This window comes from Xylaria bambusicola (genome assembly GCF_022495145.1).
Source record: "Xylaria bambusicola strain CBS 139988 unplaced genomic scaffold F5B22scaffold_4, whole genome shotgun sequence".
Classification (NCBI taxonomy): domain Eukaryota; kingdom Fungi; phylum Ascomycota; class Sordariomycetes; order Xylariales; family Xylariaceae; genus Xylaria; species Xylaria bambusicola.
The window spans coordinates 976348-995967 of NW_025953557.1; the positions used below are offsets into that span (position 1 = coordinate 976348).

Sequence of the window (19620 nt, forward strand, 5' to 3'; positions counted from 1 at the left end):
ATCCTTGGTTGCGTCCGTCCATCAGAGTCTATCCAACCAGGAAAAGTCCCACCAGCCCTCGAAAGGAGGGATCCAGGGTCGTCTCTGGTCCTCGTCGACGAATCGCGTCTTTCAACACACTTTCAACGTTCTTATAGGACATCAGAATATGCATCACCCACATCTGGCCTACATCGTACTAGCAGATTGGCCCGATGCGGCGGCTACGCATGTCATCCTGACCCAGCGCTCGCAAACTGTTTACCGGACTGCCCACTGTACACAGTCGCCTGACCTGCCTGACCAAGAGTGGAAGCACCCAAAAGGACTGTTCGTTTTGAGAGACATGCTAATGCTCTCATGTCTCGGGACTGTGTCTGGCCTTAGCTTCAACTTGAGCTACTGCTCTACTCTAAGTATGTTGTTGTTCAGCGGCAGGGGTTTCTGAGTACCCTCATGGCGACAGGAGTCGCTGTGCCGGCCACCTGCAGTAGGTAGCCCCGTCAGAAGGAAGTGTTGCCCGCGACGCTGGTCCAGCTATGCCTCGTCCTGTGTGACTCAGTGGCCCCTTTGGCAAAACTTTTGGTGTCCTTATCCCTATCTTGGGAATTTGTCTAGGGCGGCATACGGCGCACAATCAAGTCCCTAGCTTGTTGATCGCCCTGTGCTACTCCACAGAAATCGCTGTGATTGCTGCCAACTAGTGTAAGTAAGCTAAGCCTAGGGACGTACATCGTTCGGCGATTCCAGACAAGCAGAGCGACGCAACGATGGCCACCTCTTGGCCGTCGACAGGGGTGTCTACGCCACGACGACCCACGGGAATTCTCAAGTATACCAACCAACAAGCAGGTATCATCTTTGCTCACCATTTCCTTTGGGTAAATTGGTGTTACTGGTTGACTGCAAAACGAGTCGATCAACCCATGTAGCTCGGTCAAGTATCTTATATACCCTTGGCCGTCTCGCTCTCCCAGATCCTCCGACCATCCCCGATGTTACCTTTCCATTTCATTTTGGTTCTGGCTCCTATACCGGTGTCTAGCCCTGCTAACACCTTACTGTTTTGTGTATTTTCTTTTTTTCTTTTTGTATTGTCATTCTGCTTCTCTGCCATGTTTCTTCCATTGCCAGCCTGAAGAACATCTATGGACAAGAGCTGTGAGAAATTCGAACCGACTGTTCAGTTACAGCTCTCCGTGTCAGACTAGATTCTACTAGTGTGATGTATGTGGTGCCAACCGTTTGACGCCCTACTCTACCCCGCCACCACACCACGCTTACTTCGTTTACCACCCCCAAGAACTTCGATTACTTAACTACACGGAACGGTCCCTCCCACCCTTAGCACAAGAGCTGAGTAGTTCAACTGAGTCAGGTCCCCTTCAACGGTGTTCCTTGTTGTGGCTTTACACATCCTAACTAACTATCTTCGAGCCTCTCGCTATTGTGAAACATCATACTTATGTACTGTATTTTGGTGCCCCTTTCTGGTCATATCCCTTGACCGATAATAATTCTGAGCTACTCGAAAGAGTTAACATATCAACACCGTGCCCTACATTGTCTCTGTTAGAGGCGAAGACTCAACAAATTACCAAAAATTTACGCAGCTATCTCTTAAGATGAAATTGTGTACATGAGAACTCACTCATAACTGTAAGCGCTTCTCATTGATGTATACAGGATTAGATAACGTAAACTAACAAACTAGTGCAGAGTATTGTTAACACACTATGGATATCCTGCTTGGTTTATAATATGATCAAGATATCATACACTTGGGCAGTGTCGAGAACGGATAAGGCAATATGGCTTCCTCCATCCCGGTTGTCACTGCACATAGTGCTGGCAACAAGTCTAAGGGCAAGCGGATAGGGGCATTGCTGGATCTTTCTCGTGGGGAACCTCCCCTGAACGCAGCGAAACGAATTCCGCAAAAGGAGTTTCAAAAAAACATAGCTTCAGCTCCGCAGGCCCGCGCCCAATTGAGCCGTATTCCTCAAAGCCCATCTATTCCCAAGCAGGCTATAAAGACCGAGCCGAGGGCTTCTCGCCCACCCTTCAGTCATGAGACACAGGCCTCCTCAACAGGCTCACGTTCCGGAATCCCTATGATCAAGTCAACAACATTAGATGAGAATCACTGTGAGGCACCAAAACATCCAAGGAGGGTGTTACGGCGGAAACAGCCAACTATTCTGAAGCAACCTGCAAATCTCCATGCACAGAATCAATATTCCTCAGATCCTTCTAGAATTAGCTCATCGCCCCAAAAACCCTCTCACACATCGCGTGACCCAGCTAACCCCTCTTCAAATCAACACATAACGCAGACATCGAGAGACACTCCCAGCACACCGCGAATCGAGACCCTAACTCGGAGCACCGCGCAGCAAACCCGTATATACCCGGAACTAGATCGCTACAAAGATATTCAAATACCAGCTTCTAGGGATCCACTAGGGAAAGATGCTCTGTACAGGCTCGCAACGGAAGACCTACCTCCACCAACACCCCTCTTTTCAGGCGCGAGCAGCTATAGTCAATCAAGCAACTTCAGTGCCAGCCCTTCTACAAGGTTCTCGGGCTCGCCCGGTACTGGTCCGTACAGTCGAGATACGACACCAACATCGATGTGCTCACAGTCTCCCGGTTTTGTGGCACCAGTGCGTCTAACAGTTGCCAGAGCGAGACAAACAAGTCCAGCCGAGACGAGGCCCCCAATCACTCGGAGAAGAGCTGGCAGTACATCAAATGAAGGAGGCTCTTTCAGCGCCGATCCCCAGGGACTTGCTGCCGTGAGGGAGGCTTTAACATCATCATCTTCCAGCTCAACGGTACGCACAGAAGAGAAAATCAGTAGTAAAGTCCGCCGAGGGCACCCGGCTCCCCATCTGAGTCCACCTCCCAGGAAATCGTCACAGAAATTCAAAAAGGTTCAAAGCACGGATGAAACTCAACTGTCATTCCAGTCCCGGATTTCACATCATTCAGGAATAAGATCGCCTTCGCCTGGCAAAGCCACAGAGCCTACCAACAGTAGAACTTCTAGTGTCACGCCGTCCCATCAGCGTAGGCCAACGCCACCGTCCCGCCCAAGTAGGGATGGAACACCTGATCTCTACTCCCAATTCGGTGGCCCAATCCCAGTTATACACAGCAACCTATCATCTACAAGCCTCTCCGAAAGACGTCAAAGTGGACAACTGCAGGCAAACTCGCTTCCCAGACCAACAACACAGAGAACAAGCCATGATCATCCTAGTTCCTCACGGCCTTCTATCAGTCAAGAATCTTCAAGTCCACGAACAGACCTTCTACAAGGTTTACAAGATGGAAGAGCCGATACAAGAAAGACTAACCGAATCCCAAGCCCAAGCGTTCCACCATCTAGATATAGGTTCCCAATTTTCGGACGGCGAACAAAAGCCAGCCCCGATGTGGCAGAAACTGAAAGGAAAAGAGCTAAAATCACTAGGAAGGGGCCGGCTGCTGGGACAGGACATGAAGGTTATGGCAGGGTTGGTGCAGTCAGGAGAAGAAGCTTCTTAGTCTCAACTTTGCATACTGCTGATTCAGGCCCTGTTGCATCGTCTGAGAGCCTTTTAAGCACTCAATCGGCAGATACGTTCTTATTAGAACGTATGAGTCCAGTCATCATTGCTGGTGGTGAGGTGGTCAAGAACCAGAATACTAGTTTTGATTTGACCCGGACTGAAAGTAATCAGAGCGCTTCCTGGCACCGACCAAGCCTTAGCCCACGAAAGCTTTCAGCTACATCTACCATCTCTAGGGAGGATAACCGTCAAACACTGTGGCCATCCCCTTCTCTTTCGGAAACGACTCACTCGCACCGGCCCCCAGATCACAACAGCACGGAGGAGATGAGAACGAAATTGACACTTCTAGATCGAAGGTCATCACGTGAATTTCGGCCAAGAAATGGTTCACAACCCAGTTTTCCAAAAGTGAGCAACACTCGAGCTCCCTCGGCAGCAAGCATGGCCACAACTATCTACACTGATGATTCGTTCCCGGATATACAGCCACTACAAAGTCATACGCTTCCACAGGCCAGTTCACCAGTCAAAAAGTTGACCAAGACGGCGAAATCGCCTCGAAAATGGAACCTTTTCGGAAGAAACCAGGCTGGATCACCTCCAAAGAAGAAAGTAGAGGTACCTGTTGTGATTCAAGCTTCTCAGAACCAATCGCCGGTATTTAGCACAACAACGGGCTCCCTTGAACAGGAATACATCGATGAAAAATATAATTTAAATGCTGTATTGCATGAAGTGGAAGTTCTTCCAGTTGCGGAAATGCAGCTCAATAATAACCAGAGACCATCTACCGGTAGCAGCGCTAGCCAACTAATTCACACGGAATCCGAAAAAGACATAATCAGTGTCGATTCGAAACGGAACGACATATTACCCCAGATCTTGCGACTTAGCGCAAATCAAGACGACCGCCAAGCCGAGAAGATCGCTGTTGAACCATCGCCTAATCGCCCTAGTAGGCTCCCCCAAGTTGGCAGGATTCCAAAAGTCATGGCTAGTCGCCCTGAACAAACATCTCCAAAGAGCTTTTCTCGTCCGTTCAACCGCGTGAGTATTCAAGGGCTACCAACTCAATTAGCTGAACCAGATCAAGACTCCATTGCGAAAGGCCCGAGTCCACGTGGTTCGGTAACATCAAATCTCAAGGATGCTGAATTGCCCACGGCGACTCAATCACAGGTAAAATCAGACAAAGACGAGGGTTGCTATGACAACAAATCCATACTTGAGCAGCAAGAGCAGGAATTCCTAGTGTTTCCGCCTTATGGAGATTCTAGCCAAGCAGAGGGATCTGAATCAAGCGGTTCTGATACCCCTGATCATGCTGTTCCCATACCGCACATACAACATCAATTGCCACCGCTTGGAGTAGACGAGGTCTGGGACGAATTCAACGACCTACTTGAGGACTCACCCCCATCTCCCACATCATCTTGCGGACTTCCATTTCCACTTGAGACCTATTACTCCAGTCTAGTCAAGCAGTCGGTGAAACCTCTCGAGTCACCGACCTATGTGACCAAGCCTATCTATGATGTTCGGAGTTCTACTGCAACCGCTAGAACTACCACTGAGTCTAGTCACTATAGTGCTGACATGACCGCACGGATTAACGCTGCTTTTCGATTCGATTCTGAGCCACCACCAGCACCTTTACCTAAACCCGAACCTGTACCAGGCTACGATAGCCTCAACCACAGCGCGGCAGGAGCAGATCAAGACTCCAATACATCACCTCGAGCCAGCTCATCGTCCAATGTTGATGAGGGGACTAAAACTAATAGTGCGAGAACCTCGCGCGCTAGTGAGAGGATTTCAACAAGTAGTGGGCTCAGTGAAGAGACGCCACTTTCTCAGGTGAATCTGCGTGTGGGCTCGATGACTGTCAGCAAATGGCTCACATTCGGTCATGTTTTGTTCAGCCCCGTGAGAGAAGATCTCGCAGATAATGATAGCTCACTCAAGCGCCAGTCATTACTTGTTATTGATGGGTTGGGCAATGATGATTGGTCCTTCTATGCCGCAGAAACGTACCCTGCAGCGAATTTTTTCAATCTTTCGCCTCGTGCACCGGTGCAGCAAGAGCAAACCACAACAAAATTTCCTCTCTCACCACCAAACCATCACCAAATTCAGTTCACATCTCATGCAGACAAGTTTCCGTTCGGTCCAGATAGTTTTACTGCCCTCGTCTTTCGCTTCCCCGCGGTCGCGCCAGAGTCACACTACCGCAATATTATATCGGAGGCCCAAAGGGTTCTGAAACCCGGTGGGTTCATTGAATTTGCCATTCTGGATGTTGACCTTAACAACGTCGGCAATCGGACCCGGCGGGCTGTCCGACATCTGAAGGAACAAGTCAGTAACCAAAATCCCGATTTCTACCTTAGTAGTACTGCAGACCTCATTCTGCGCTTACTGGGAAAGAAAGGATTCGTTGACATCAAAACTTGTCGTCTGGGGGTGCCGGTTGCTAGCTCAATTACAGCGCCGAAAAAGAATGGGAAAAAGGACGAGCGCAGTCTGGCAGAGATGATGAACGATGACACTGAAGTAGGTGATAAGAGCATAACCAAAATGGTCTCCAAGGTCGGTCGGTGGTGGTATAATCGATGCTACGAAGTTCCTATTGGAATGAAGAGCAGTATCTGGCACGATAAAGCTTTACTTACCGAATGCGAGGAATGGGGCACTAGCTTGAAGCTGATGGTTTGCCACGCAAGAGTACCTGAAGCCAGACCGCGAAACGCAAGCGTTTGATGTCTCCAGAGCGATCACAACTTCGTTTCTTCCATTATATTCACGTACCTGTTTACGGCCCTTCTATTGGGCCCAGGTATATCATACCCGCTATATTTGCACATACTACACATTTCCTCACATTTCGTCATAAAGAGGGCTCTCAGATTTTTCATAAAGATTTTCAAGAGCGCAAGCTCGCATATTACTTACATGCATAGATCGGTGGCAGGAACCAAAAGATCTCGTAGCATATCATATCGGCAGACAACAGCCAAACATATAATTCATTGCATTACATGAAATATTATGCGACATACACATACATTCGAGAGAACCTATTTACCGGGCATATTGCCTTGTCAGATATGGGCATATACGGGTGTTCCATATACCTTGTCACCATACGAAGTTCCCTGGGGGACATGGGTGCGTCGGATTCAAACTTGCTGATGCTTCTGGTTATGCGCATTCACTGAGTTAGGAAGATGACTGAATTCGCGTGCTCAAAAAATTGAAAGCACTCGTCGATCTTCATTCGGTTTCCCTTCACCAAACGATGCGCGATTGACAAAACTTCGTAAATATGCTTTCATTTCACCTCCGCTTGGGCGACGAATTTGAGTCTTTGGTAGAGGAGGAAGGCACTGGCAACGGAATGTGGTTCGAGAGGATGAGTCGGAAACAAAAATATTTCTTTTAGAACATGGCAGCAGTTGTGGGACGAGGAGGTTTGTATTGTTTTGTTACGATGTTATGATATTACACCCATCGATTCGGTGATGACGATGACGATGACGACAGTGTGGCAGCCACTTTGGTTGGAATGAAGCGAGCAAACTAGCAAGTATTAGAGTCCAGGGTTCGTGATACAAGCTAGTAATAATTATAAAGAGATACCCCCAATTATTTTGGATTTGAAGCAGCCGGTTCGTTTACTCTGTTCGTGAGTTCGTTACCAGTCGCATGGCAGAGAGATGATTCGAGATTTATAGTAAAATATAGGTCTGTGAGTAAACAGATTAGGCCTCTTTGCGCCAATATAAAATGCCATCCTTGATCGCGATTTCACCTACCTATTCACGCACGTCATGTAAGTAATCACGCAGGTACTGCGCAGAGAACAGTGCTGGGTTGCTCATCAAGTATAACCTGCGAAACGGTTCAAGGACAAATAGCCGTCGTTTACTTTTGTTTATTGCTATGTATAAAGATTATATATACATATGTATGTGTCTCATAGTCTGGTATATGTGCATATTTACCTTTACCCTCCTATGTATGTAATAACCCCAAAACGCCTGGTACTTCCTCGTTAGAAATTAATTCATTGAGCAGCAGCACATACATGTGCCAGCGGCTACTCGACCCGGGAAGCTCCGGGCTCCTGAGTTTAAGATTTAAACACCCGAATAATGTCGCTTTTGATTTTCTTTATATATGACATAACGTCTCGAGATAAGGTCTCTTTTACGTCTTCCGTCGGCGGAAGAGCACCTCGGTTGTCTGGCTTGGACTCTTGGTCATCATAAAGACGACGGGTGCGGGACGAGCCTCGCCGTCGCGGAGCTTGATATCGTAGTTGAGCAAAAGGTAGGATAGGATTATCTTGATCTCCTGCGCGGCAAAGAACCGGCCCGGGCAGGCGTGCTTTCCCAGCCCGAAATTCTGATTCGTATCGCCGATGCTGGTGAACTGATATTTGCTGGAATTGTTGGCGGGAGACGAAGATCGTGGTGAAGTGGAGGATTTGCGATGGGTGGTTGTGGACGAGGTAGATGAGGGAGATGGAGACCGTGTTGAAGAGGGTGATTTCTGCTGCCGCAGCTTCCAGAATCGCAGGCCGTCGAAGACTTCGGGGTCGGAGAAATACCGCTCGTCAGATGACATTCCTGCCAGCGGCGTCAGGACGCTTGTTCCTGATGGAAGATGTGTGCCGTCCGATAAGTCGATTGGTTTCATTACTTTGCGAATGAATGACGCTATAGTTGTCTCTGGTTAGACTCACGTTTTCTTCTCACTATTTGTCTTTGTTGTTGGGAGGGGGCGCAGACTGAAGCACGTATCGAGATTCTTATACATACTTATGTTACTGGATAGCCGCTGCGACTCCTTGATGAAGCTATCCATCTTCTTTAGTCTTCCTATGGTATCTTTCCTTTCCCAAGCATCGTCTTCTGCAAACGCTTCGGCAACTTCGTCTCGCAGGATATCCTGCATATCCTGATGCACAGCGAGATCGTATATACAATCGGTGGTGAGGTTACTCGTTGTATGTATCGAAGACGCGCTGAGTAATAGTTGCATCTTTGCTTGTATGAAATAATTCCGCTTCTCTTCCTCTGGCAGGGCGTCCGAAAGCCATTGTATGAAATCATCCGGTTTCTCCTGGTCTGATCCATCGGCATAGCTCAGGCGCTCTTCTATCAGGGGTTGCAGCATAGTCTGGGCTTTGGCGAGGTCTTTACGAATCGTCTTAAGCTCCGAGACAAAGTATTGTGCCACTGGACGCATCCAAGGCGGAAAGAATTGTAACTTTGTCACGGCGATAAACGCTGTGACAGCGAAACTCACACTAACTTGAAGCCATTCCTCTGACCGGCTCAATGTCGATCCCACGAAAACTCGACCGCTGAGTCGAGAGACGGCGCGTACCATGAACGGCTGTATCCTAAACGGTGTCCAGTCTAGAGGTGTTAGCAGCTCCTAGACTAATTCGTCTTATTTTCAGACCCTACCTTCACAGACAGGGAATTCTGTATCTAATATGAATTGGAGTTCCTCCTTAAGGGTCGGAACCATCCTCTGTAGATGATGCGTTGCTTTGGTTTTCAAGAGCAGAGTGAGGACATCCGAGTGAGCATCTGCCGATAAATGCGTGTACTCACTCAGCATAGCCTACTCAATAAGATCAGCCGAGGCTCTCTGACTTAAAGGCCCAAGAATGGGTTGCTTTGACTGACCTCACTGACTGCCGTCTTGGCGCTGAGGGTATCCTCTGGCAGACCCTTCAATTCACCGACGAGCGTCGGTGGTATTATTGTCCGCACGCCTTCCGTAGATCTTATCTGATACACACTGTCTCTGAACTTTATACGATCGATCAATAGGCTGACCTAGATCCCCAGCAGTCTGATACACTAACCTTGCAGTAGCTGTCTTTGATTAAAGCATCAGCATTAAACATCCACCTCAACCTGGACACCTCGTAAAATGGTGCCGAGACATGAGGTCCATGTTTTGGTGAGTGGAAATGCCATACACAGAACACTATGATGCTGAGAGCGGCGTAATAAATGAATCGGCCATTCGCCTGGATTTGGTGCGTTATGTCATTTGTTGCTGGTGTGAGACTGAGGTTTTGAGCCTGTAAGAAGTCCATCTCGTAAGAGTTGAAGTGTCGCACAGTGAGAGGATATTATCACTGCGTTACAAGTATCTTGGGAAAGCTATCCCTCAACGATACCATTGGAGAAGGGGATGAGGATTTCCCGAAGCGGAAAGTTGCGCGTGAAGGTGATGGTGGCGGGAATACGACCCAGCTCTCTGTCCAATATAGCACCACGATAGGGGCCACGGTGCTCCTTAGTAGTTGTGGCATTCGGTTTTTGATCTTCTCAATCCAGATCAGAGCCTGAGGTTCTTTGCACACTCGAGAAGTTGGGGAAACGGATGAGGTGTATTAAACCAGTTATCCCAGGACCGCAATGTCGCCGACGAGTGAAGGTGCAGATAAGGGCACGATTAACTAACAAGAGAGAAGAGTCAAGAACAAGGCAAGGGAACAAATAGAATGGGAAACAAGACATTAACCAGTAATGGGACGGGAAGGGACTCTAAAATGGCATCTCCCGTGGTGAAGGGAGATCCTGATCTTCACGGGGAAACAAGGCTCAAAGCGTACAACTACCTATACAACTGCCTATTCTGCTACCTATTCTGCTACTGGCATGGCTGCTCAGCTGGCCGGCCGGCACAGAGGCGCCCCGGAAGGCTGTTTGACATTCTCGGTTCTGTCACGCGTAGAATTGCAAAGGGTCTGTGTCGTGATAGCCGATCGATCTATAATACTACCCTGCCTTACGACGGTAGATGCGCTTGCCTGTCGAGGATGCGGGAGGTTATCCGACGTCTGTCGGAAGGCTGGCTGAAACGTGGGACCAAAACATCCGACCAAACAGTTCGGGTATGACCACCCCGAACTAGGGTCTGCGCTTGCCCGGACGGCAGTGGTGCGGCAAGCAAAGCGAGACTGTTCAGAACTGGCGACATGGTATCTCGCTCATTATGGCGACGAGGAAAGAGACATCAATTATCCATTTGGTCATCGCTGCACTGGAGGTGACTGCTAGCTGCTCCTAATAGCAGGAATCGGATTGAATCGGATTGAATTGATTGATTGATTGAACTGTCAATGGCAACTCATGTGCCGGTGCTCTCTTGACGCCCGTATCTTGGCATTGTCTCACCTCCGTCTAAGTGCTTTACCCGCCCGGCTCAAACAAGCTTGATCGACAACTCCTTTAAGTTTGAGCCGCTCGTAAATCATGAAGCTGATTGGGAGACTGGGCTGCCCATTGTGTTGTTCTTCATCGGATGGAAAACAGAAGACACGTAACTGCAAGGAAGTCGAAAGGGACGAAATAGCAGCAGAAGAGAAAACAAGGGAACTCCCACCTGATCAATGCACAAAGATGCAGCTCCAGCCGAGTAGGTACCGTAAACAGTAGCAGCATCATGGCCTAATGATTGGAGGGCGTCGGTGGCACGAGCTCCCGACCACTTCGAGTTACGTTGCATACAGTCAGGTTACCTATACGTGTACCTGCTAGGTAGTAGGGATAAGCAAAAAGATATTCATAGACTGCACAACCACCCGACTCAGGACGAAGCAAAGCCAAATCAAGATCAGTTTGACAGTACAGGAGGACTCCACACTCGAGCATCCACGTCGCCTTCGAGCGATTGGCGAAACGGCCCTAATGCCTCATGGTTCTGGGATTCGACGTCGAAGTCGTTGGTGAAGGCGGCCATCTCCGCGAAGAATGCCTTCGTTCTCATCGGATCCCCATGCATTCCATCTTCCGCGAAGGCATACACACGCCCGAGCTTCCGCGCCAGGTCAACAACAGACTGACTCCTCGGCCGTCGTACCTGGCGAAACGCCTGCTGCGCGGTGACGATATCTTGGAGTTTCTTGACGTGGTCAAAACAGACAATTGAGAACTGCTGCATCCTCCAACGCCTGCGCTGCTCCGTTCCCCGCGAAGGGTAGAGAGGCATGCGCAGCGTCTCCGAGCATGGCCACGTTGTTGCATGAATAGAAGGGTGCATGATCATGGTCGTCTGCGGTTCAGGACGTGCTCGTATCTTTCGCAACCCAGCGTACCACCTTTTGAGCGTCTTCGCTGTAGTCTGCATACAACGTAGGTTCGAGGGGTGGAGCGCGGCTATCAGCCGTAAATCTAGCACCTCGAACGGCTACACCAGCACTGAGGCGTGTATTCCTGTTTAATGGTGTACAGTTGATATGGCCGCTCGGCCCAGGCAGGATAGGCACAGACGTCTTCCAAGTAGGGTTAATCTGCTTTCTCGCCTCCTCTTTCGATACCATCGTTCTGTAGATCAGTCAACCACCGTGGTTTTTGGGCCCAGTGGCTGGATGGTCGGGCCCTAACAGATAGGATCTTGTAACACTAGGAACACCATCTGCCCCGAGGAGACAGTCGGCGAACGTAGACATACCGGTCACAAATTTGAGTTGGATTTTTGGGCCCTAATGTGCTGGATGCTCTGTGATGGTGAGTAGCCTTTGTAGCTGATGCAGTCAGTCGCGATTAGAGCCCGAAACCCGTCGAGAAGATCAGCACGGCTCACACTCTTCCTTCCCTTCGCCCTTCCTAATTTAGCTACGAGTTCATCTTTATGCTATCCTTGGGCCAAGATAACCTCAGTAGCCATCTCCTCGTGCTCTTCTCCTAGAGCCAAAGCTTTGTCGAAGTAAGCCTGGCGCACTTCAGGCCCCAAAAGAGCCATGGCCCTGATAGCGTTTCGATGAAGTGCTAAGCCCGCCCCGACATCCAAATACTCGCCCACAGCTTCATATACGTGCACACTGAGATGCAGCTTCTTAGCCAGGCCAGCAGCTAGAGCTAATCCAGCAATACCACCGCCAACTACTGCTATATTGATCTTGGACATCATTGCATAGCTGACCCGTGTCGTGATGGACTGATTTGAAGAGGAGGGAGAGGACAAGTTGCTCTGGAAACGAAACCGTATAAAGTACAGTTCCTTAGAGGTTTCTAAGCCGAAAAATAAAATTGTTTGCAGTATCACGCAGTATTTCATAGTGGTTATCTTGGCATGGTGAAAAGCTAGCTGGCTGTCAACCCGGGCTGTAAGGATAGCTATGGTACCTCGGAGGCATAACGAAACCCAATTCCTTACCATTTCAACGAGTTTCTACTGTACCTTGATGAACAGGACAAGTTGTCGCCCTCTATACCGTGAGCATTCAAATTTGGCAAAACGACAACTATGCTACGACAAGTGGCTCAATTCGTTACAGCGATGGGTCATCAATCAGGCAACCAAGAATATATGCCTAGCAGCATTTTGGGAAAATATTCGTGGTCTAGCGGTATAGAGTCAAGGAGGAACATAGCTGGGCCTGTACATTGCCGCGCGTCGAGTTAAATAAAGGCAGAAAACAGAAAACTAAGGACCTGACTGACTTAAAGAGATAAGTATGGATATGGGAGCTTCCTGGGCGAATCCGAAACGAGCGGTGGCATCTACTTAATAGTGAAAATAGGTAACTGTAGCAGGCTCTTATGATCATGGGGATCGGATTTACATCTGTAACAAGTGACTCAGTCTAGTCGAGATAATTACGTCTGTGGGTTGCGAATGAATTAACGAGGCTGGCGAAGTAGAACCACGCCATCTAAGAAATTACTACAAGTATGCAAAGGAGTGGTTTTGGCGGTGAATCTTCGCAATTTTGTTTTTATTTTATTTTTTCCCCTACTCTTGCTCACTATATACTGATAATCGTGCCATATGGCGTGAGCAGCTCTAGCACCGCCCAAGAGCAATTAACGTGCTGCTCAGGGGCAGATAGTGGCACGGCAAGCAGCGTGGCGTGTTCTTGTCGTATTCGGATCATAGTAATTCATAACCAAAAAGAAAAGAACAGGATTCAGCAAGAACGGTGTCAATGGTGATTTCAAACAGCGTTCAATCGGTATACAATTGGTAGGCATAAGGGAGAAAAAAAACCAAAGAACGGCTAGCACTATGCACAGTATTGCGGGTTTCGCAGCGTACTGTATCTTATCTGATCTTGCCCTGGCTGAAAGCTGAAATGTCGGCGCTCCAGTGGCGTCGAAGTGGGCTGCCGCACTGTAGCCGAAACGGTAGCACTGTTGCCTATTTCGGGAGTTACAGGGTCTCAACCCAGTGGGCCGATTTCGGAGAGTAGATGAGATTGATAAAGAAATTCCCTAGTAGCAGGATCATTTGCCTGACGGGACTGATTGATTGATTGATTGATTAGATTACAGAAGTCGAGCATAAGCACGGTTGCACAGACATCCATAGGACCCTACCATGAACGGCTATGATTGGATATCCCCCGTAATGTTTGACATCTGGGCTGATCCGACTAGCCACTCAAAGAAGCCACGATACCTTGGCTGGAGACTTGGAAATGGGGATTGGATGGATTGTATGTGCAGCAAGTATTTTGATACATACTTAGTATAAGTACAGTAGGGGATACTATGTACATTGGGGGTTCGAAGCAGGCATGGTTTACCCAGTGGTGCCATCTCCGGCTCGACACAGCTTGTTTTCCCGGTCTCCGAGGAACATCCTGCGCGACAAATATAAGTAGATGGGAAGCCTTCGCGAAGAGCATCAGCCGAGAGAGTAGTGCACTGTGCTTCCAGCTCGTACACGTGTTCGCGTTCTAGTTAATACATGTAGACATGTGCTCGCTTATGAGTTGCACCGAGGCTCTAGGCGCTGGTAATATGCCAGCATTGGTACAACTTACCTTAGGAGTACATGTCGCTCTGGTTCTGTGATTCTGGAGCGGTAAAGCATTACCTATTCCTCCTAAACTAATCCATACTGAGGTTGACATCTGCAGGAACGGGAGCTGTGTCTAGCCAGAGGGAAACTAGGTAGTAGTACTGCTGGTTGCCGTCTGTGGAATTCTCGGCTAAGGAGCTTCATCATGGTGATCCACGTTGTTGGTGCGGTAGGATACCTGCCTAGTGTAGCGGTTTACTGGTAGCAGCCAATATGTCGGGTTTCTGGCTCTTGGTTTCCGGGGGAGCGACCATTCGGCTGAGCAATCAAGATGATGCCATAACCCACCCCAAGACAAAAAAGACGAGCCGGTGGCACAGGAAGTGAAAGTTTTGTGATAGGATTAACAACGGCATGTCAGGTCAGGTAATCACGCATCTAATCGCTTCCATCACATTGGTCCTCAGCGATTGGATGATTCAATGGTCTGCAGTGATAGGCAGTGGCAGGATAAGCTGACATATGTAGCATCTTGAGTAGGTACTGTATTGTAACACTGCTCGGTAATAATTCGATCCAAATTACACATTTCCGGGGCAAAATGACGCCGTCGTCTTTGACTTGTGCAGACTTGTGTCTTGGCCAGCAGTAAGTACCTACCTAGGGACCTTATCTAGAGATCTATCTAGGTACAACTAAGTAGGCTACCTACCTAGACGCAATCACGGCGGGCAGACACGGGTTACTAATGTACTAGGTACCACCTCGCCACCTACAACTACTTACAGTACTTATTACTTATGTACTTACCTAACCATGCACGGAAAGTTATCAGATGGGCCTCTGTCCCACCTCTGCACCCTTGCAAGCCACATCTGATAGGGAGTTTTTACCGGACTTGTCATCATCCACAAGCCCTCCACTGCCCTCCACAAGCCATCCACGAGCCCAGAGCCCACGGCACAACCGACGGCCTGCCGACTGCGGTCTGGAGTTGCTTTCCCGTCCATCTGGGCCATTTGTCCCGATTCATTAATCACTGCCCATCCGCCTCCCCATCTTCCCCTTCCCAGCCTGTTCTTCACATATTACCAACCCTCATTCATCACCCTCATTCATCAGCTGCTCTCTGCCTGCGTATCTCCTCCTACAGTGCGCACCCTCTCCCTCACCCTCCCCTTCTGCCTCGAGGCTGGAGCAGGTTATATAGTTCGCTGTCGCCGATTGTTTTGCCCCGCGGGCTCTGCTTTTGTTTAGTCAGTTGTCGCCAGTCACGGCCTCTCCCAAGCATTGATACTATCATCCATTGTCTTGTCTTGAGGCACTCACCTATCCCCCAATTGCACCGCATAGCATTGCATAGCATCGACCAGCGGTTTTGTGATATATACCTTCGTGACACAGTACAGACCCGCGACATCCTTCGCGGTCCAATCCACTTCAATTGCTTCTATACTCTCCCTCCTGTCACTTTTACCTTCCTTTGCCTTCTGCAGCCAGCTGCAAGGGACAACTACGGGATCTAGCAGAAGAGACTAGGCCGTCTGAACACGTTATCAAAAGAAATGGCTGCCGCCGTGTCAGACCAGTTCATTGCTGCCTCGGCGGCTAACAGCATTCCCGAAGAGTCCAACCTCCCCTCAATCGCCCCCTCACTCACATACTCCGAAGACTCGGAGGACCAGGATGAGTTACGAGTCTCAGAAGAACCGCGGAAACGGCGCGCATCCACCCGGTTAATAGCCCAGAGTGCTACCGATATACAGAGGATTACCGGTGAATCCACCCAGGAGCTCATCAGCCGATGTTGCGGCGCTGGCTGCTGTATGAACTTTCAAAAGAAGAAGCTCGGAGTTGAATATGAACAAGTTCCTCTTCCCGACAATGATGCCTTCCGCTCTCTGGGGTTAAGGATCAAGGAAATCCCTACAGTTTTAACAGGCATCACCGACATGCCCGAACAATTCATATTTCTTGAGAAGCACCAAAATCGGCGCTCAGAGACATCCTCACCTACTGACTCGGCCATTTCATTCGGGAATGACATCAGTGAGGAGACCAATAACTCCAAGACATTGTCCCAAACCCTCCAGAAATTGGATATTGAGGACCTTGACACCTCCATCCAGCCCCCGTCCTTCGTTCAGCCACACCCCCCTTATCACGTCTATCCTGCAAAGATCCACAATACAAGAGAATTGACCAAGCCCGGTGCGGAAAAAAGAACTTTCCATTTCGATCTTGATATTACCGACTATCCAGATGAAGATAACAATGAGTTCAAGGTTGGAGGTGCCATTGGTGTTTCTGCCCCCAACGACGCCTCTGTTGTGAACGACGTTCTCGACCTATTACTAGTTCCTCGCTTTCTTCGTGATAAGCCTGTGTTATTGCGGACCACAAAGGGCCGGTGGCCAACTGTTTGGGGTCAGGATAAGGCAAGAGAACTTGTGACAACACGTCGGGATATACTCACCTGGTGCTCGGACCTTCAATCATACCCCCCAACAAAGCCCTTATTACGTGTGCTGGCCGAATACTGTCATGATCCTAACGAGAAGAAGGTTCTGCTGTTCCTGTGTTCCGGAGAGGGACAAGGCGTTTTTTGCGATTTCCGCACCGGACCTCACATCTCCATCTCCCAGATCCTCAGTGCTTTTCCTTCTTCCAAGCCTCCAATGGATGTTCTCCTTACTGTCCTCCAACCTCTAATGCCAAGATTTTATTCCCTTTCCAATGATCCACATGAATCGTACGAGATTCGAGACGGCAAGCAGCATCGCATCATCGAGATAGCTGTCACCGTTCATGAGACGGCTGACTGGCGTGGTGGGAATCGCACTGGTGTCGGCTCGGGTTTCTTTCAGCGTCAAGCTCTACAGTTCCAAGATTTGCAGGCTCGTGGTGAAAAATCGTTGGAGCTCTACATCCCCATGTTCAAGGGATTAATGGCCAACCCCTTAGCCAAGCAGTTCGTTACGGACGGACCGATGCTCTTGATTGGAGCCGGTGTGGGCATCGCACCATTCCGAGGCTTTGTCCAACGACGACTCAAGAACGCCAACTGTGCCAACAAGGTGTGGGTTCTCCAAGGCATCCGCGACTCGCTTGTCGACGAACTGTACAGCGGTGAGTGGGGTGTTCACGAAGACGAGGTCAAGCGTGTAATCCAGAGTCGGCGTGGCGAGGGCCGCTACGTCCAAGAAGAGGTTGTTAACCAAGCGGACTTGGTTTGGTACATTATCAACTCTCTCGATGGACGCGTTTTTGTATGTGGGAGCAGTAAGGGCATGGGCGAAGGAGTTGAAGAGGCACTCATCAAAGTCGCAATGGCCAAAGGCAACTTAGAGCACGCCGAAGCGAAGAAGTTTTGGGAGTTGAAGAAGGTAGTGGGCCAATATATTGCCGAGACTTGGTAGTTGCCAATGTCTACCCTGGCTTCTCAGCACTTTTTTGAGTCATTTGGGATCGGATCTTTTTTTCATTTACTCATGTGTCATGACTACTGCAAAATTTGGGAGTTATATGAAACGGACAACTAGAACTAGGAAAACCGCGCAAGCCGGCATCAAGACGTATTTCACGCCGCGGGCGTGCGTCACTTGGAGGGCCCGACAGAAACACGCGCGCCACATGGAAGTCGGATGACTATCCATTCTGATAAAACCATAGAAGCATTATAAAGGATAGTCAAGCGCATTAGTGGAGTTTTTGCGACTTTCCCAGACGACGCACATTTGCGAATGTCAGTGTTGTGCTTCGTTACTAGCTAGGAGCTTATCAACTGAAAATAAATTTATCAGAAACAAGAATCGGAAATGAGTCTTAAGTATGGATTTTCATGGTCTTCATGTTCTGGAGTGCGGATGCAACTCAAAATGATAATTGATGACAGTAGGGTAAAACTAATACATGTATGCCTGACCTGATAGTTACGAGGTATCTATGCATCACGTAGACTTACTATTCTCTACCAAGTTCAGATCAGAAGGAAGAAGATGAAGCTTTAGAATGGGACGTTGAAATGTTTTTCCCTTGGTGCAATGCTAGAGTCCTGGGCGAGAACTGCCTATTCCGGCAATGCAACAACGCGGCGTCTGTCAATGCTACATTGACCATAGCCGTAAGTACTATGTAAGTAGGTTTCGGCGTAAGGTGAGGAAGAAGAGCAGGCCAAGCTTTTTGGAGGGCGATGTCGATGTCGAGCTGTGGTGGACACGGACAGAGGAGCAAGTGAACGCGTACAACCAAGTCGCATATCGCGGGGTTCCGGAATTACGTGTGTGGAGGGGCTAAGAGGGGTTAAGAGGGGTACCGAGTCAAAACTGCCCCTCCTCTTAGAAGGGGAGGAAAGTTCAAGAAGGAATTAAGACAAAATGATATAAAGCGAGAGAAAAAAAAAAAAAAAAAAAAAAAAAGAGATGGGGCTGCCAGTAATCCATCCAGCTTGCCCCTTGCGCTCCGATAACAGATGTAAGTATGTGTAAGCAGACACGCAGCAAGAATTGCCCAAGATCACAACAGCCGGGCTAGACGCAAGTGCCGGTGAAAGGCGACGAGTCATTAACCTCGAGATTGTGTGAGACATGGCTAATAAAAGCGAATGGCAGAGGGGAGTATGGAATACTTGGGTAGGTGATCGGAATTGGAAATATGTGAAAACGCCGCGTCCGTCGCCATCCGTTGCTTTGATTACCCAGGCTTGTGTAAGCAAACAAGCCCCACTTGACATTACCTTTGCTACGAAATAACATTGGAAATACTATGTACACTGGCTTGGGCGAGGTCCACATGACACGATATATCGTGATGAGGAATGGGTTTGTCAAGCTGCAATCAGTAGCGTGCGGTAAGAAAAAGTCGAGAGGCCCATCATCACCGTATGGATAGTATCGTGTCTTAGCGCGCGGCCGTTGGCGTGCTGCGAGTCGTAATTAACACCACATGTATGTACATAGTAGTATACATGGAATAGCCGAGGACAATAGGTAAGACATATGTGATATACTGTTAATATACATCGTGTAGCCGCCTCGGCCCAAGCTGAATAACGACGATACTACCTCCATGTATTGCGTACGTGACCTGCTGGGCATTTGCTCCCAAGGCGACTGACCGCCTGGCCACCACGGGGTACATTAGTTAGGTATGTAAGTAGAGTGGTAGGAGGAGCCCATTCATCGTGGAAGGGTACGATGACATTGCCTGACAAATTGTACCGAACACTACATACATACCTAACCTACATACATCATGAAACTATTAGTATTATGAGCCACGATGAGTGAGTTTGATGTAC

General features: G+C 48.9%; 5 protein-coding genes across 5 annotated transcripts; 3 read left to right on the top strand and 2 right to left on the bottom strand.

Annotated features, from left to right (window-relative positions):
• Positions 1–1790: 1790 nt before the first annotated feature.
• F5B22DRAFT_642591 (uncharacterized protein) lies at positions 1791–6302 on the top strand (the record flags this gene model as incomplete). Its single annotated transcript, XM_047978145.1, has 1 exon — positions 1791–6302. One exon carries the CDS (start codon positions 1791–1793, stop codon positions 6300–6302), a length of 4512 nt encoding a protein of 1503 aa, XP_047834943.1.
• Positions 6303–7465: 1163 nt separating this feature from the next.
• F5B22DRAFT_350079 (cytochrome P450) lies at positions 7466–9961 on the bottom strand. The gene is made up of 5 exons (XM_047970958.1): positions 9427–9961; positions 9245–9370; positions 9020–9179; positions 8366–8968; positions 7466–8263 (listed from the first exon to the last, which is right to left on the bottom strand). The coding sequence occupies exons 1-5, from the start codon at positions 9661–9663 to the stop codon at positions 7752–7754; spliced, it is 1638 nt and encodes a 545-aa protein (XP_047834944.1). The 5' UTR covers positions 9664–9961; the 3' UTR covers positions 7466–7751.
• A 1228-nt stretch (positions 9962–11189) lies between these two features.
• F5B22DRAFT_633666 (uncharacterized protein) lies at positions 11190–12482 on the bottom strand (the record flags this gene model as incomplete). Its single annotated transcript, XM_047976868.1, has 6 exons — positions 11190–11467; positions 11499–11627; positions 11754–11882; positions 11916–12057; positions 12159–12209; positions 12297–12482. 6 exons carry the CDS (start codon positions 12480–12482, stop codon positions 11190–11192), a joined length of 915 nt encoding a protein of 304 aa, XP_047834945.1.
• Positions 12483–15036: 2554 nt separating this feature from the next.
• Positions 15037–16503, top strand: F5B22DRAFT_590589 (uncharacterized protein). The gene has a single exon (XM_047973812.1). It carries the CDS (start codon positions 15122–15124, stop codon positions 15845–15847), a length of 726 nt encoding a protein of 241 aa, XP_047834946.1. The 5' UTR covers positions 15037–15121; the 3' UTR covers positions 15848–16503.
• Positions 15887–17740, top strand: F5B22DRAFT_642594 (FAD binding domain-containing protein; the record flags this gene model as incomplete). Its single annotated transcript, XM_047978146.1, has 1 exon — positions 15887–17740. One exon carries the CDS (start codon positions 15887–15889, stop codon positions 17738–17740), a length of 1854 nt encoding a protein of 617 aa, XP_047834947.1.
• Between the last annotated feature and the right edge of the window lie 1880 nt (positions 17741–19620).

Bases quoted from the DNA above. Each gene is read 5' to 3' on its own strand.
- F5B22DRAFT_350079 (XM_047970958.1), bottom strand. From the start codon at position 9,663: ATGGACTTCTTACAGGCTCAAAACCTCAGTCTCACACCAGCAACAAAT. The intron at 9,180-9,244 runs GTCAGTCAAAGC...CTTATTGAGTAG, and splicing joins CCAAGACGGCAGTCAGTGAG to GCTATGCTGAGTGAGTACAC. The intron at 8,264-8,365 runs GTATGTATAAGA...AGACAACTATAG, and splicing joins GCGGCTATCCAGTAACATAA to CGTCATTCATTCGCAAAGTA.
- F5B22DRAFT_590589 (XM_047973812.1), top strand. From the start codon at position 15,122: ATGTACTTACCTAACCATGCACGGAAAGTTATCAGATGGGCCTCTGTC.